The 14,611-nt window shown below is 48.9% G+C and overlaps 3 protein-coding genes across 3 annotated transcripts; 1 reads left to right on the top strand and 2 right to left on the bottom strand.

Annotated features, from left to right (window-relative positions):
• Positions 1–750: 750 nt before the first annotated feature.
• On the top strand, positions 751–7,581 carry C922_01227 (hypothetical protein; the record flags this gene model as incomplete). The annotated part of the gene is made up of 1 exon (XM_008816835.1): positions 751–7,581. The coding sequence occupies one exon, from the start codon at positions 751–753 to the stop codon at positions 7,579–7,581; it is 6,831 nt and encodes a 2,276-aa protein (XP_008815057.1).
• A 164-nt stretch (positions 7,582–7,745) lies between these two features.
• Positions 7,746–9,249, bottom strand: C922_01226 (hypothetical protein; the record flags this gene model as incomplete). The annotated part of the gene is made up of 4 exons (XM_008816834.1): positions 7,746–8,534; positions 8,655–8,735; positions 8,899–9,091; positions 9,197–9,249. The coding sequence occupies 4 exons, from the start codon at positions 9,247–9,249 to the stop codon at positions 7,746–7,748; spliced, it is 1,116 nt and encodes a 371-aa protein (XP_008815056.1).
• A 1,809-nt stretch (positions 9,250–11,058) lies between these two features.
• C922_01225 (hypothetical protein) lies at positions 11,059–12,552 on the bottom strand (the record flags this gene model as incomplete). Its single annotated transcript, XM_008816833.1, has 2 exons — positions 11,059–12,094; positions 12,329–12,552. The coding sequence occupies 2 exons, from the start codon at positions 12,550–12,552 to the stop codon at positions 11,059–11,061; spliced, it is 1,260 nt and encodes a 419-aa protein (XP_008815055.1).
• Positions 12,553–14,611: the final 2,059 nt, after the last annotated feature.

The raw sequence follows: 14,611 nt of genomic DNA, 5'->3' as shown, positions 1-14,611 counted from the left end.
GAGGAGTTTTATGTACCCCCTACATGATATCTCCTCGGTGCGGGAACTCTCGTTCCGCAATGCTAGCGGAATTTCCTTTCTCTCTTCTTTTTTTAAAACATAGAGGAATGTGAAGAAGGCGGCTTCTTTGACGAGCATAACTAGGCACTTGCTCGTCCTGGGATGGGGAAGCATTTTTTTTTTTCTTTGGAGGTACCCACTGTCGGGGTGCGCAGAGGGCAGTATATGTATGCATAATACATGTACTTCTTTCTCTGTTCTTTTTTTTTCTCTCTCTCTCCTGTGAAGGTTAACGACTTGGTGCGAAAGGAAAATCCGCGGGGAGAAAAAATCGGCGCGTTCTTCCCGCGCTGGGGAGGGGGGGCATGTGTGTTGCTCGAAAAGGAGAAAGAAGAAAGAACAAAGAAGAAAAAAAAAAAAAACAGGCAAATGTGCCAATTTGCGTGAACGTATGCATAGGCTCACGTGTATTTCTTTGTTTTTTTTTTTTTTTTTTCTTCTTTGTTCTTTCTTCTTTGTTGTTTCCTTTCGCCTTGCCCACGAAGGACAGTTGGAAGGACTAGACAAAAATGGGATGAAAAGAACCATGTGCCGGGCCATCACAGCGGGAAAGCGAACTGGGCCACAGAAGTTAACTTCACTGAGAAGGGACAGATTGGGTTGCCAGTCAGCCTTTTGAGTGACCGCTTCAGCAACCGCTTCAACAGACAGACGTACTTCCCCGTGTGGAGAGATGAGAAAGGCGCAAAGATGAATGAACAGGGCGAAGAGGAAAGAGAACCTGAGAAATATATTTTCAGTTTCGTGCAGAAATTGAGTTCGGGGCTGGACCATTTCGCATGTGTTGGGTACCATCAGAACAAACCGACGGTGTTTTGCTGGGGAGGGAACACGAGCAACCAGTTGGGGGTAGGAATCAACACAAGGGAATGCAAAGTGCCGACTCCGGTGCCATTCTTCGAAGATCTTTTCGTCACCTCCGTGTGCTGTACCTATTACTGTACCTTCGTTTTAGCTAAGAAGAACGCATTCGATGTCGGGTGTTCTGTATACTCCTTCGGGAAAGGAAACAATGGGTTGCTGGGGTTTAGGAAGAAGAAGATTTTTGTTTCCAATCGTGGAGAATCGAATGTGGGGGGGAAGGAGAAGCTATTGCGGAAGATCGACAAGAAGGTGGGCCAGACGTTGTTGGACGCGTTTGGGGTTAGGAAGGGGAGGGAGCCATCTCCCTCATTGAGCGATGGTGGTGATGGCGGCGCAGCTGACGATCGTAACGATGGTAGCCATCATAGTGGGGATGGCTTGCTCCACTTTGACGCAGACAACATTTCGAGTGAAGAGGGTTCCGCGGGGGAAGCACCACGGGTGAAGGACCCCTCCCAGGCGTTGACTCAGGGTGCTTCCCCCTCGCAGGCGTTGAGCCGAGGTGCTCCCCCCGCGGAGGAGCAGGCGGACTGGTTTACCCCCATCCCGATGAAGGTGAAATTTCGGGAACCCACGAAGATTATGTTCATATCCTGTGGGGACATGCACACGCTGGCAATATGCACGAGGGGGTTTCTTTACGGCTGGGGCAGCAACGCCTTTGGATGCGTCGGGAATGGGACCAACACGAATGTGTACGAACCGGTTCGTATCTTTCTGGACGGAAGGGAAGAAGCGGGTGTAGCTGATCTGTTTGGAGGAGGTGGAGGGGGGAATCGGCCATTTGGCAATCCTCTCCATGGGAGGAGGGGACCAAAAGAAGACTTCATTATTCACTGCTCCGCCGGAGGACAGCACAGCATGGCGTGCACACTTCGTGGGGACATATACAGCTGGGGGTATGGGGCAAACGGGAGACTCGGCCTCGGGAACATTCAAAGTTACAACAAACCACAGTTGGTGAAGACGTTCCAAAAGAGGAAGAGAATCATTTATGTCTGTTCAGGGAAATCTCATTCAGGATGCATAGATGCAGAAAATAATGTGTACACATGGGGGAGTGGAAAATACTTTAAGCTCGGTCATGGAGATGAGAACGATGTGCTGAGTCCGAAGAGATTAGAACATCTGTGCCGCTCTCGTAAGACCTTCATGCTATCTTTTGGCACCTTCAATTCGTTAGCGTTAAGTACAAAGGGGGATGTCTTCCTGTGGGGGGTTTTTACTGAACTAAAAAGGGGGTCCTCTTCTTACACCTGTAAGGTGCCTAAGAAGGTCAACACGTATTATAAGTGCCTCTCTGTTCATGCATCTGTGTACATGTCAATGGGGGTGACTCTCGTGGGGGACCTAATCGTGCTGGGAGATTGCAGTCGAGTCATCGCACTTGGGGGGAGAAGTGGCCCTTCCAATGTACTGTCAAGGAGGAGCCATGTAGGGGGGGAGGAGTCCGACTCGGGAGACAGCAACCTCGATGTGGTGAATCATCTCATTGGAGGGGAAGCAAAAAGCAGCGATCAGCCAAAGGGGGGCGACGATTTCCCAGTTAACTACGTCAAAGAGTTACGGGGGAAGATCCACATTAAGGATATCCTCAGAACGTTCTACATGCTGGATAAGGAATCTTTCCCGCCTAAGGGGAGAGACAAAGCATGGTATGGACAACTGACGTGGGATGAGCACACGGAGGGCCTCTATGCTGATGCTGCAACAGAGGGAACGTTTCCAAACAAAGGATTGATCCTACGGTCTAAGATTAAAATGATTGATGGCAGTGAACACTTTAGTGTGTTCCTTTTGCAAAGCGGGAAGGTCTACACATCTGGAGCTAATAAAAATGGAGAACTAGCAAATGGAGAGTACAACTTAGGGAAGAAGTTTTCCGTCCCTGTTCCGATCGAAGTGTGTGTTAATAAGATTGTCAAAATAGCGTGTGGATACAATTACACCTTGGCCTTAAACGAACGGGGACTTCTCTACGGATGGGGGAAAAACGAAAAAAGTCAACTAGGCATAGGAGTAATAAAGGATTGCCACGAACCGGTGCACTTAAAATCGCTAAGCAAAGTTATCGATGTGTATGCGGGACATGATCACAGCGCTTGCATAGTGAATAGCTGGTTTGATGAAGATCGTCCGAAAGGGGACTCTCACGATCCTAACATCGAAAATGAAACCCTCTTAGAACTGGGAGAGCTATACACGTGGGGAAACGCAGAAAGCGGGAAGGTAGGACTCGGCATGGACTACACACAAGGAGCGATCCTCCTGCCAAGAAGAATCAACTTAACGAACAAGGTGCATAGATGCTCCCTAGGAAACAGTCACACGTTAATCCTAACTGATTCGAATGAGCTCTACGCATGTGGTAGTGCAAACAATGGGAAGTTAGGTTTAGCAGATGGTAGCATAAGTTATATGGTGAGTTCTCCAAGGCAGGTTCACATAGATCCCAGCATCTACATCAAACAGGTCGTAGCAGGATCGACCTACAGCATGATACTCTCCACAGACGGGTTCATTTACACATGGGGAGAGTTTCTAAAAAATGAAGTATCGTCTGCCGTCCCAATGTTGTATTCTCAAATAAGCAACGTGAAGCAGATCATCGGTGGGAAGGATAGATATGTCCTGTTTCATACGTGTGACAATAAACTCTTCGGATTGGGTGACAACACACACATGCAGATAGTGCATGACGTGAAAGAGACGAACATACGTGGGAGTCCCAAGCTCATTCCATACTTCCTTCGAGATAGAAGCATAGAAGCAGCTTACTCATTTAAGAACGCCTCGTTCGTGCAGCTGGAAGGCACCCACGATGTGTTTGCCTGGGGGTACACGTCCAACTGCCACCTGGGCATCGGGGTGATGAAGGCCACGCATTTGAAGCAGCCCAAGAAGGTCGTACAGACGTGGGTCACCTATGAGGAGGGGGAACGAGGCGAACACAGTGACAACAACAACGACGTGGCAGCAGAGCAGGGTCTACTAGACGGCATGTTCAATCCCCCCTTTAACGACGGACTCGCGGACGAAGTAGAGCTCGTAAGAAGGAGAGTTCTCAAAAGGGCACACTACGAGGATGACCTAGTCTGCGGTGCCGCTTACCACCAAGAAGAAGTGGAGAATATGATTAGACAAATACAGATGATGCCACATCTTCTAAACTGGGAAGAAATTCAAGTGTTCCTAAAGAAGGAAAAATACACGAGCAGCATTCAGTATGTCCGTTCTTTCGAGAGAGACCTAATCGATATGTATACGAAACATATGAAGGTTCTCCTAAATCTGCACTCTCTGGAGAGAAATTACAACGAATTGCTTCTCAGTTACCAGCACTACGTCCTCTCAAATGTAGTGTTCCTCGGCGAGGAGCGCCCTACCATCATGTTCTCCGAGCACACACACATCTTAGATTGTAACCGGGACAAATTGCAGCGATTCGTCTACATACTTCAGCAACAGCCGGTGTATCTCGTGATTCTCTGTCTGATTCATAACTGCAAGAATGTCAAGTATGGGAGTGGGACGTACGAAAATTACGCCTACGAAAATTACTCCTACGAGTATGGTGGGCCCGGGGGGGGCAGCCAGGAGGGGAAGCAGTTTAGGAAGCAGTTCGGGAAGCACCCTCATAATCAATTGGAGACGCCGCCGCCGAATCAGTTGGAGAGGCCGCCTCACCGGAGTGACCGCCTTCCCCCCCAAGAGAAGCGCAGCTTCTACCGCGGCAGCACCCGCATCCTCTGCTCCTTCATCTTCGACCTCTACCACGACCTCCGGGACGAACGCGTGCGAACCATCTTCACGATTTTTCTCATCAAGCTGGGCGTGGAGGAGATAAACAACTGTCTGCACGTGGAGGCTCTCTTCAGGGAAGACACCTCCATTTTTTTCCTCCTCATCAGGATGCTATTCTTAAAGAACGAAGTGCTGGCAAGCTTCGCGCGGTCCATCGCTGACATGGGAAACGCTCACTCGTTCGTGAGGCTGGTGGACTCCCTCTCGAGATGTACCCCTGGGGGGAGACGCGCGCAAGCGGCGGAGGGGGCGGCACTCATGTTGGATTCTCCCTCCTTCGTAGAACCCACCGCAGGGGGTGCACTCAACGAAGTGGGAGCGAGTTACTCGTTCTCCCCTGCTTCGATAAACCGGGATGCACTCGCTCGCGCTTCTTTGAGCGCTGCTCCACCCAATCTCCCACCGAGGAAGCTCCCCCCGAGGAGCCCCCCTCCCCCGGTCAACCGCTTCATCGACGAGGCGAACGACCTCCTGGACAAGGAGTTCGCAACTTTCATGAAGGGAGAGATTCCAGAGAAGGTCGACCCAATCAATCTGCCGATTAACATCCATAGCGGGATGAACCCCATTCCGTATAGCAACATGGAGGGAACACTTGGTGATCACCCCCAAGCAGTAGTAGTCCCCGCCGCGTGGCAGGGCCAGAACCCAAATGAACCCACGACGGCTAGCCAAAAAGAGGTCCTTGTCGAAATAGACATGGTACATGTATTCAGAGAGTTATGCAAGTTGTTCGAAAAAATGATTTTCCCAGACATGTTTCAGATTATTATAAAAAATCTTTTCAGCCATCTGTCCCTATGCGAGATGAGCAGCTTCAGTGAGAACCTCTCAGAGAATAAGATCTTTTACTTCAGTGGGGAGCACTTTGTGTATGTGCCCTTTTACCATTTGCTCCTGATGGCAATCTTGAATCCGATGTTAAGCAATGTAGAGGAGATGGCGGAGAAGTTTTACTTCCCCGTTATCCCACCCCATGTCACGAATGTGTGTAAAAGGATATCAACCTTGTTGGAGGTTCTTTGTATCAACCGATATGACTGTTTATCACAATACAATCTTAGGGAAAGCTTTCTCTCCGTGAAATTCCTCCTTGAGAGAACCTTCTTCTCTATGGTGACCGTGACTAACAGGCTGTGTAAAACGAGGGAAGACGTATACCTCACCGCATATATTAATCTGTTCACTTACCACTTGAGCGTCACACGATGCTATGTCTATTTGAAGGTCTTCCAGCTGTGCCATTTGCTCAATCTGTTTTTCCGCTTCCAGAATTATCTGTGTCTCTCCTTTGACGACCCCGCGGTGGAGATCGTCAACGAGTTTTTCACGCGGCAGGGGGGGGGCAGCAAAGTAAGAGAAACGGGAAGTAACGTAGCAGGGACGGGAAGTAACGTAGCAGGGACGGGAAGCAAAGTAAAAGAAACGGGAAGCAAAGTAAAAGAAATGGAAATCAACGTAGCAGGAATGGGAAGAAACGTGCCCATCAATAACGCGCAGGGCCGCAAGCGCAACGCCAAGAAGGGAGGAAACTTCCTCCTGAGGCTGATGGGCAGGGGGAAGAAGGCGGGGCAGCAACTGAAGCAGTCTGAGCGGCCTCAGCTGGCTGGGGAAGCTGCTCCACCGAACCAATCGAAAACGAAGACGCAGCATGCCCGGCGCCTGATCTTCTCGGAGACCCAAATCGGCCTGTTCGCGCAGTGCAAGCTCGTGTACAACATCCAGCTGGACACACGCTTCCTCCTGGAGGAGAAAAACATGAGCATCTGCGAGTTTACCAAGATACCGATGCCACAGTCCATGTGCTACCGTAAGAAGACGCGCATAAAAAATAAGGAATATCTCTTCTCCATCATCCAGGAGTATAAGCAGCCAAGTGGTGAAGTGTGTGTGGTGAGCGAATGCCTACGAGGGTGTCCTCTGCTCAACCCATGCACAGACACCTCCACCTTGCTAATCAAACTGAAGGCACTGAGAGTGAATTTCCTTTCCCTGGGTCAGCAGAAGGAGGCAAATTTAGTCGGTCTGATTGACAAAGCGCTTGACATATTTCTCTCCAACGAAATGGTACACCTGAATCATCAGGAGAACATCCCACCCAATCTGTATACGCACAAATTTAAAATTAACCATCCCGAAGAGACAAAACAAGCTTTGGAACGTTTCCTCATCTCGCAAAATGTCAACAATAGGGACTCCTTTTTCCTCATAAAGTGGAGAAACATCGCAATTCAAATTTGCTTAGACATTTTAAAAAGAAAAAAACATGTTGATTATTTGAGAAAATTACATGAACGGCAAGGTAAAATTGAGGAGTTAATTTTTTTACATGAACGTAATATGAGGAAGAATGTAGAGACGATAAAGCGAGCATTACTGTTCGTTTCCAAATTGCTAATTGAAAGACCCATACTTGTGCATGCTAGTCTCTTTGGAAAGAACTTATTCTTTGTTAAAATGAAATCGGAGAAAGATTTGCGAAGACGGAAGAGGAGTAACATACCCTCTTTTTGCAATACGTCTTCTGTTCATGTGTTTTCTGTGAAGAGGCTACTTGAGCAGGGGGTGTTAGACAGCCTGAACGAGATGCTACTTCCCGTGGTGGATTCACTCTCCCTGGAAATATTCTTTGACATTGACAATGCGCTGAAGCTCAGCTTGGTGTTAATGGGAGGACCCGAGCCCAAAGTCCTGCACGTGCAGACGTTCCACGGCAGGGACATTCAGCGCATGTACGCCCAATCGCCCTTCATTTCGTACTCGCTTTTCCCGTATAATAGGCAGAGCCTGTGCTCGATCCGTGCCCTCCGCCTTGTGCATTTGTTGCACGAGATGGTTGTGGACCTCTACTAGGCAGTGTGGCGGTGGTGTGTCCGAGCCGAGAGTTTGTCCCTTGAGTCGTTCGTTTGTCTCGTGTCTTTTTATTCTTTCCCTTTTTTTTGTTTTTTTTCGTTTTCTTCTTTTTAGCAACTTTGGAGGTGCCACCGCTTGCCCGCGCTTCCTCCCACTTCCGCACATCAGTTGTCGTCATTGTTGTACGTCTCGTAGTTGACGTCCTCGTAGAGCACATTGGTGACGTCCATCTCCAGCGTCTTGATGTGCGCCAGGTGCTCAGCGTCTTCGTTGGCTTCCTCATTCGCTGTTTCGTTCGCGGCGTCGTTTGTTGCTTCGTTGGCTACCCCGTTTGCTACCTCATTCGCCGCTTCCTCTTCTGCCTCGTTGGGTGCTTCCCCTTCCACGAGCGGCTCCTCCCCCCCGATGACCTGCGCCAGGGAGGTGCCTTCCCCGTCATTCTTGTCACCAAAAAAGGGGTCATCAGTACTCTCCTGATATAATTCAATCCCCTCAACCATGTCTGTACTTTGGAGGTTCTTCTGACCCGTTGGTTCCACATCTGGTTGTTCTGAATTCTCCTTCGTCAAAGGATCCCCGGTTGTTTCCTTCTGTTCGGTATCCGTCGGTAGGGTCCCCTCTCCTCCCTTGGACACGCCCCCGCTGACGACACTCTTGATAGCCATCTTTTTTAATGGCTTGTTTAAGCATTTCGGGGGAACATACTTAATCTTCTCTTTCTTTTTACAAAAAATTTTATATTCCTCTTTCAACTCATCATTGCTGTATAGTTTGTCACAAAAATAGATGCATCTGATTCGTATGCTCGCGTTGATCTGCATTTCGACCGTCTCCATGTATTTGGTACGAAAGGCCTTCTGCGTGTACTCTGCTAGGTTAATCTGAATGATATTCCAGCCTTCGTTTAGGATCATCGGCATGGTGCACCACTTGTTGGAGAGTCTCGTCACGGTCTGTGAAGGAGTGTTTCAGTTTTGCGTGTGTGTGTATGTAGAGCGACAGCGTGAAAGATGTAGCGACACGGGTAGGGGCGACCTTCCTGTGTGCTGCCGTCAACTGGACGGCCCACTCACCTGGAAATTTGAAATGCGAAAGGTCCTCCTGCACTTCTTGTCGTCCATTATGCTTATTCGGAAGGAGAAGTATTTGTTCATCTGAGGTGGGGGGGGTGCGGTGGAGGAGACTGTCTTAGGGAAGCGGCAATGTAGGGTCAGCCGCGCCCTGCTGGTAACGCTACTCTGCTGGTAACACCGCTCTCATGGTAACACCGCTCTCATGGTAACACCGCTTTTGTGGCACACCCCTTCCGCGTCTCACATTTTTCACGATCAGTACGATGAAGGGCAGGCTGATCCCCAGGGAGGAAAACTTCTCTGGGGCTGTGTAAATATACGAATCGGACGTGTTTTCCGACATGATCTCAATTGCACTTAGCTTAATGGTGTCGTCTAAAACTTTTCTGACACACCCCTTCTTCGTCTTCGTCTTCCATAGGTCCAGTGGTTTGGAGCTGCAGGGGGGGAAGTGATCGTATGAGCAGTGAGAGGGCATATGCAGATGCCGTTGAGGGAGTGGCTCCCCCAAACCGCTCTGCTGCGCCGGGACGCCTCCTTACCCCGCGCTCAGCAGGAGGGACAAGATGTTCGGTTGATATTTGTTCCTGTACATGATGTGCAGTGGGTATGCGAACAGGCAAAGTGGACGAAGAGGAGCATATGGGGAGAGGAAAAGTGGACGAAGCGGAGCGTATGCGGTGAGGCAAAAGCGACGAAGCTGAGGGAGAGGACCAAACGACTGATGAACCAACAAGTTAGCGTGGGAGTGTCTGCTGCTGTCGACTTATCGGTGTGTATCCATACGCACGTGGGAGAGGGGATCTCTGCTGTGCGACGTGTGACTTAATCCTCCTGGCGTAACGTCACCCGTGAGGAGTTGACCTGCTGGTCATGCAAATTGGGCTCTCACCTCATCGCGACGCACTTCTACTCTCACCTTATCCTGATGCACTGTTGCCCTCACCTTATCTTCCCTTCGCGAGAAAAAAAATAAAATACGCGTCTTTTGAGAGGCGTGTCTACATGAGGAGAAGCTATATATCTTTTTTTTTTTTTTTTTTTTTTTCTTCTCTTTCTTTCTTTTTTTTTTCTTTTTTTTTCCTTTTTTCTCCTTTTTTCCCCTTATTCCTTCTCTCTCTGGAGAGTGCCAACTCTCGGGAGATGCGCGAAACGGGTCTGAAAAATTGGACAGACATTCATCCCTTCACCCTTCCAGATGGCACAACTTTTCGAACGTGCCAATCGTATGGCCGTTAAATCCCCCAGTGGGAATTCTACACGTGGGGAGAGAAAAAAAAGGAGCTTAACTGGAAGGACTCCGATATGGCCAGCACACCCTTACTAACGTTCGGGGGGGACAAGGCCCCTCCGTTTCTGAGACAATTTTGTCTCATTTCATATGCGTATTACAACTGAGAAGTCACTCTTGTGGCTTTAATTACGCTTGCGCGATTCAGCAACCAGTTAAAAAAAAAAAAAAAGTACGTGGTGTAGCTAACTGCAAATTGGGGTGGGTGTTGCTGAACAGATGACGAAACATGTGCACCTCTGTTTGGGTGGCCTCTACAAATGGGTTCTGTGTGTGCAGGTGCCCGCGCGACGTATGGAGGCGTGGCGGGGCTCGAAGGAAGAAAAAAAAATAAAACAACAATAAAATAATAACAGTAATAACAATAATAATAATGATGATGACGGTGGCGACCGTGGGAGACACAGGGACGCGCACCCCCACAGACGTGCGCTCTAGCCGCGCAGCCAACCAGACAAATTAAAAGGGGTAAAAAAAGGGCATAAAATAGCTAGTAAAAAAAAGGTCATAAAATGGATAGTAAAAAAAAGGTCATAAAATAGCTAGTAAAAAAAAAAGGGTCACAAAAGGGGAAGGTAAAAATTTTCCAATTTTGTAGAAACAGGCAAAAAAAAAAAAAAAGAAAAAAAAGGATCCACGTGGTGGGCACGTATACACACACGGTAATGCAACGTCGGTTCGCTGCCATGTGTTCTGGTGGTGGAGAGCGGGCCTGCGTCGTCTCGCAGAGGTTCCGCCTCCGCTGCAGAGGCGATAGATACGATTGATGCTACAGGTGCTGCGGCTGTTGTGAGAACTCCGTCCGTCCGCCTGCTTCGTCATCCAGATGATCGAAGAACCCCCCGTGAGGCTGCGCAATCGGTGGGTGCTTCGCCACTCCATCGATCAGTGCTCACCTATCATGCTGACGGTTTACTTTCGCCGCTGACGCTTCGACTCACTTTCATCGCTCACGCTACGACTCATTTCCACCTCTCACACTTCAACTCATTTCCACCTCTCACACTTCGACTCACTTCCACCTCTCACACTTCAACTCATTTCCACCTCTCACACTTCGACTCACTTCCACCTCTCACGTTTCGACTCACTTTCGTCGCTCCTCCTCCCCGCTCAGATGACGGAGTAGAGGAAGGCGCCCGTGATGGCGACGGCCGAGCCGAAGGCGCCCAGCAAGGTGATTTGCGTCTGGAAGATTATAATCGATGACACGATGATGACGACGCGCTTAATCGAGTTGGCCACGGCGTGAGTGACTTGGTTGACTTTCTCCAGGCACATAAAAGCAACTTCATTGTTTAGGTAGTACCAAATGCCACTGAGAAAGATCTTCGTGATTATCTCCCTGTATGTGTAATTATTTAGAGTGACATTCTGATAGTTGACGATGAAGTTGTATGAGGCCTTTCCCTCGAAAATGATTACCAGAGGTAAAGACATGAGAGCTGAGAAGATAGTAATCATAGCATAAATGTTGGAAGCGTTAAGGTTTTCTCCAATTAGAGATTTCTGTGTCATCATCTTCTTAGCAAAAATGGATCTCATGGAAGATCCCAAATTGGAGATGGTAGCACACCAGAAGGAGAGCCATGTGAAGTGGAGTTCCTTAACGGATGCACAGATAACTCCTCCGACAATGATTAGTAGGGTGAGATATTTGTTTATCTTCATATACTGCTTTAGGAATACGATGGATAGTAGAGCAGTAAAAACAGGTTCACATGCTTTCACCACGTGAGTGAAGGATACCGTTGTTGATGACATGGACACGACGGCACCGAAGTGAACCATGATGTGACAGAAACTCTGGATCCCTATGCTCTTTAAAAACAAATCGTAGGTATATATTCTTGGAGGCTTCTTGTAGCCTGTCAACCAATACATAAAAATAAAAATCCATCCTGAGAATAACTGCACAGAGCTGATAAACCAGGGAAGCTTCGTCATGTTAAGGGCTATCTTATTATCCACATTGTATAGTATGTTCAGGGCGTACCACGTCAGGAAGAGACACATCAGCTTGGCTCGCTCCAGCACACGCGAATAGATCCCTCCGCCCAGCAACTTCTTTTCTCCCACCTGGTCTGAGTGCCCTTCGTTGATCGTTATGGGGAAGGTTCCGTACTCATTTTTCCCGGTGTCTTTCATTCTGGGGGGTTAAGAAGCGGTAGGGGTACAGCGGGGTAGCGGCACAACGGGGTAGCGGTACAACGGGGTAGCGGTACAACGGGGTAGCGGTACAATGGGATAACTACACTGCTACGTTACGCGAACTGGGGAGCACGACTGGGCGAGCAGCAAAGGGTTGGAGTTCCCCCGGGTAGGCAACCCAAATGATTGCTCCGCGTTGCCGTCTCAGGCGATCAAGCAGTCAAGTACTCACGCGGTGATGTGTTGATGTGCTGATGAGCTGATGGGCTGACGTGCTGATGAGCTGATGTGCTGATGAGCTGATGTGCTGATGAGCTGATGTGCTGATGAGCTGATGTGCTGATGAGCTGATGTGCTGATGGGCTGACGTGCTGATGAGCTGATGTGCTGATGGGCTGACGTGCTGATGGGCTGACGTGCTGATCGGCTGATGTGCTGATATGCCGATTCGGTCATGTGTTCACCTCCCTGCTGTGCTACGTTCTGTAGAGCAGTCTGTCAGGCGACACGGGCGCATCAACAAAGGGGTGAAGATGTGCACCAGCGCCACATGGACGTGTACAACGGGGTAAAGAAATGGGATAAAAAAATGGGATAAAAAATGGGATAAAAAAATGGGATAAAAAAATGGGATAAAAAAAAGGCATAAAAAAATGGGATAAAAAAAGGGGATAAAAATAAGGGATAAAAAATGGGGTAAAAAAAGAGAGTAAAAAAAATGGGGTAAAAAATGAGAGTATAAAATGAGGGCAAAAAATGACACGCAGAATCGATCCAGATAGGGATGCACGAAATGTACCTACTCTCAGCGCGGCGTGTATTTTTGCCACCATGCATGTAGTGCCTAGGTGACGATGGGCCAGTGTGCCTCCGAAAAGAAAAGTGGCTGTGCTGCCCTTAGGGGTGAAAAATATGCCTCTTTTCGTTTGCCCCCACGCCGCTTCTTCGATCCGCAGCTAAGCGGGTAGTGCCCCAGCAGCCACGGGCAACGTGCACCTGATTTGTCACCTATATGGGTCTACCGGCTATATTATATATATATACATGTGCGTATATATTCCTGTGAGGTTGTATTGCCCCATGCCGGATTACATGTGCGCAGCTTCTTCGTGCACGCGGGGAAACCGGGCTGGGGCTGCACCTCAGGGCGTTTGCCCCCCCGTTGGGCGCCGCCAACATGGGCATAGAATAATGCACAGAGAAGAAAAAGAAAAAAAGAAAAAAAAAAAAAGCGACTGAAAAGGAAGAGTCGAACAGTTTGCACACACGAGCAACTCTAGCGGTCACAGCTGCGGCGACTGCCCCTAATGGCGCGACTGCCACTAATGCCGCTGCTGCGGCTACTTCCGCTTCTGCTTCCCCTCCTTATCATGCTCCGCTCCACTGCGCCATCACATGATGCCTCGTTGTCGCTCTCACCTGGTCACTAACCGCAGCGCTTCCTCCACCTCTTCCGCAATTTTCTCCACTCCTGCTTCTATCGAGGCCCTGCCCCGTCCCCACCGCAGTAAAGGTTCTATTTGAAAAAGTGACGAACCGCGCACAGAGGGAGCTCTCTACAGGGGAAGAAAAGCTCGACCCCACAAAGAGCTAAACGCAGCCGTGCATGCAGGGTACACATACACATGAGCACAAATGTATATTTAAGTGGAGGGCCTCTTCTCCTCATCATTCCAATGCGCCTGCTTAAAAAATGCAAGCCCATTCAGGGTGGTCCTCCACAGCCTGTTGATTTCAAGCCAAGTGCCCCCCGCAATAAGGCTGTTGCACACCGGTGTGCGAGAGAGCAAACCCTCCCCCCCTAAACGCGATGCTGGGCTGTTCATTCTGGGAGGCAATGTAGTACAAGGCGGGAAAATAACGTTAAAACAGAGGAAACTTTTTTTTCTTTTTTTCTTTTTTTTTTTTACAAAATGTGGACCGTACACCTTTTGAGAGAGAACCATGAAGCATTAATTATTTGCACAGACATTTGTGCTTTTCGCAGTTAGCCATTTGATGATGCTCCTTTCCCATCTTGTGGTGCCCCTTTCCATTCTGTAGCTCTCCTTCCCATTCCGTGGCGCCCCCTTCAATCTTTATTTTTCCCCCCCGCATGAGAATTGGCACAGTTACACACACAGAGTGTGTGGACGCGGTGGCCTCAATGAATTCCCTTCAAGCGCCTAGCAGACTGGCTTCTCAGTCGGTGTGCGTAAAGTACCACTGGCAAAGTCTTAAAATGGATTGCCTCTCCCCTTCTTTTCCGCAACACGAAAAGAGGTAGTTTACTACTCCTTTGTTTTCTCCCGCTCTCGTGTTGCGAAGTATTTTTTTTTTAAAATGGCGAAATTGTGGTGACCCGTGAAGGCTGTGGAGCGACAGCAGGGGCGCCACTTCGCGCCAGCACAAGAAAAAAAAAAAAAAAAAGGAAATAGCAGAGTGAAGCAGTAAAGGAGAAAACTGACGCAGGAAAGCAGCGTGGTGAAGCGAAAAGGGAAACGTGGCACATAACATGGGAGTGAATTATCTCCAG

The sequence above is a fragment of the Plasmodium inui genome (assembly GCF_000524495.1).
Source record: "Plasmodium inui San Antonio 1 unplaced genomic scaffold supercont1.4, whole genome shotgun sequence".
In the NCBI taxonomy this organism is placed as follows: domain Eukaryota; phylum Apicomplexa; class Aconoidasida; order Haemosporida; family Plasmodiidae; genus Plasmodium; species Plasmodium inui.
The sequence above is the reverse complement of the archived record's forward strand: the minus strand, read 5'-3'. Positions and strand labels throughout refer to the sequence as shown.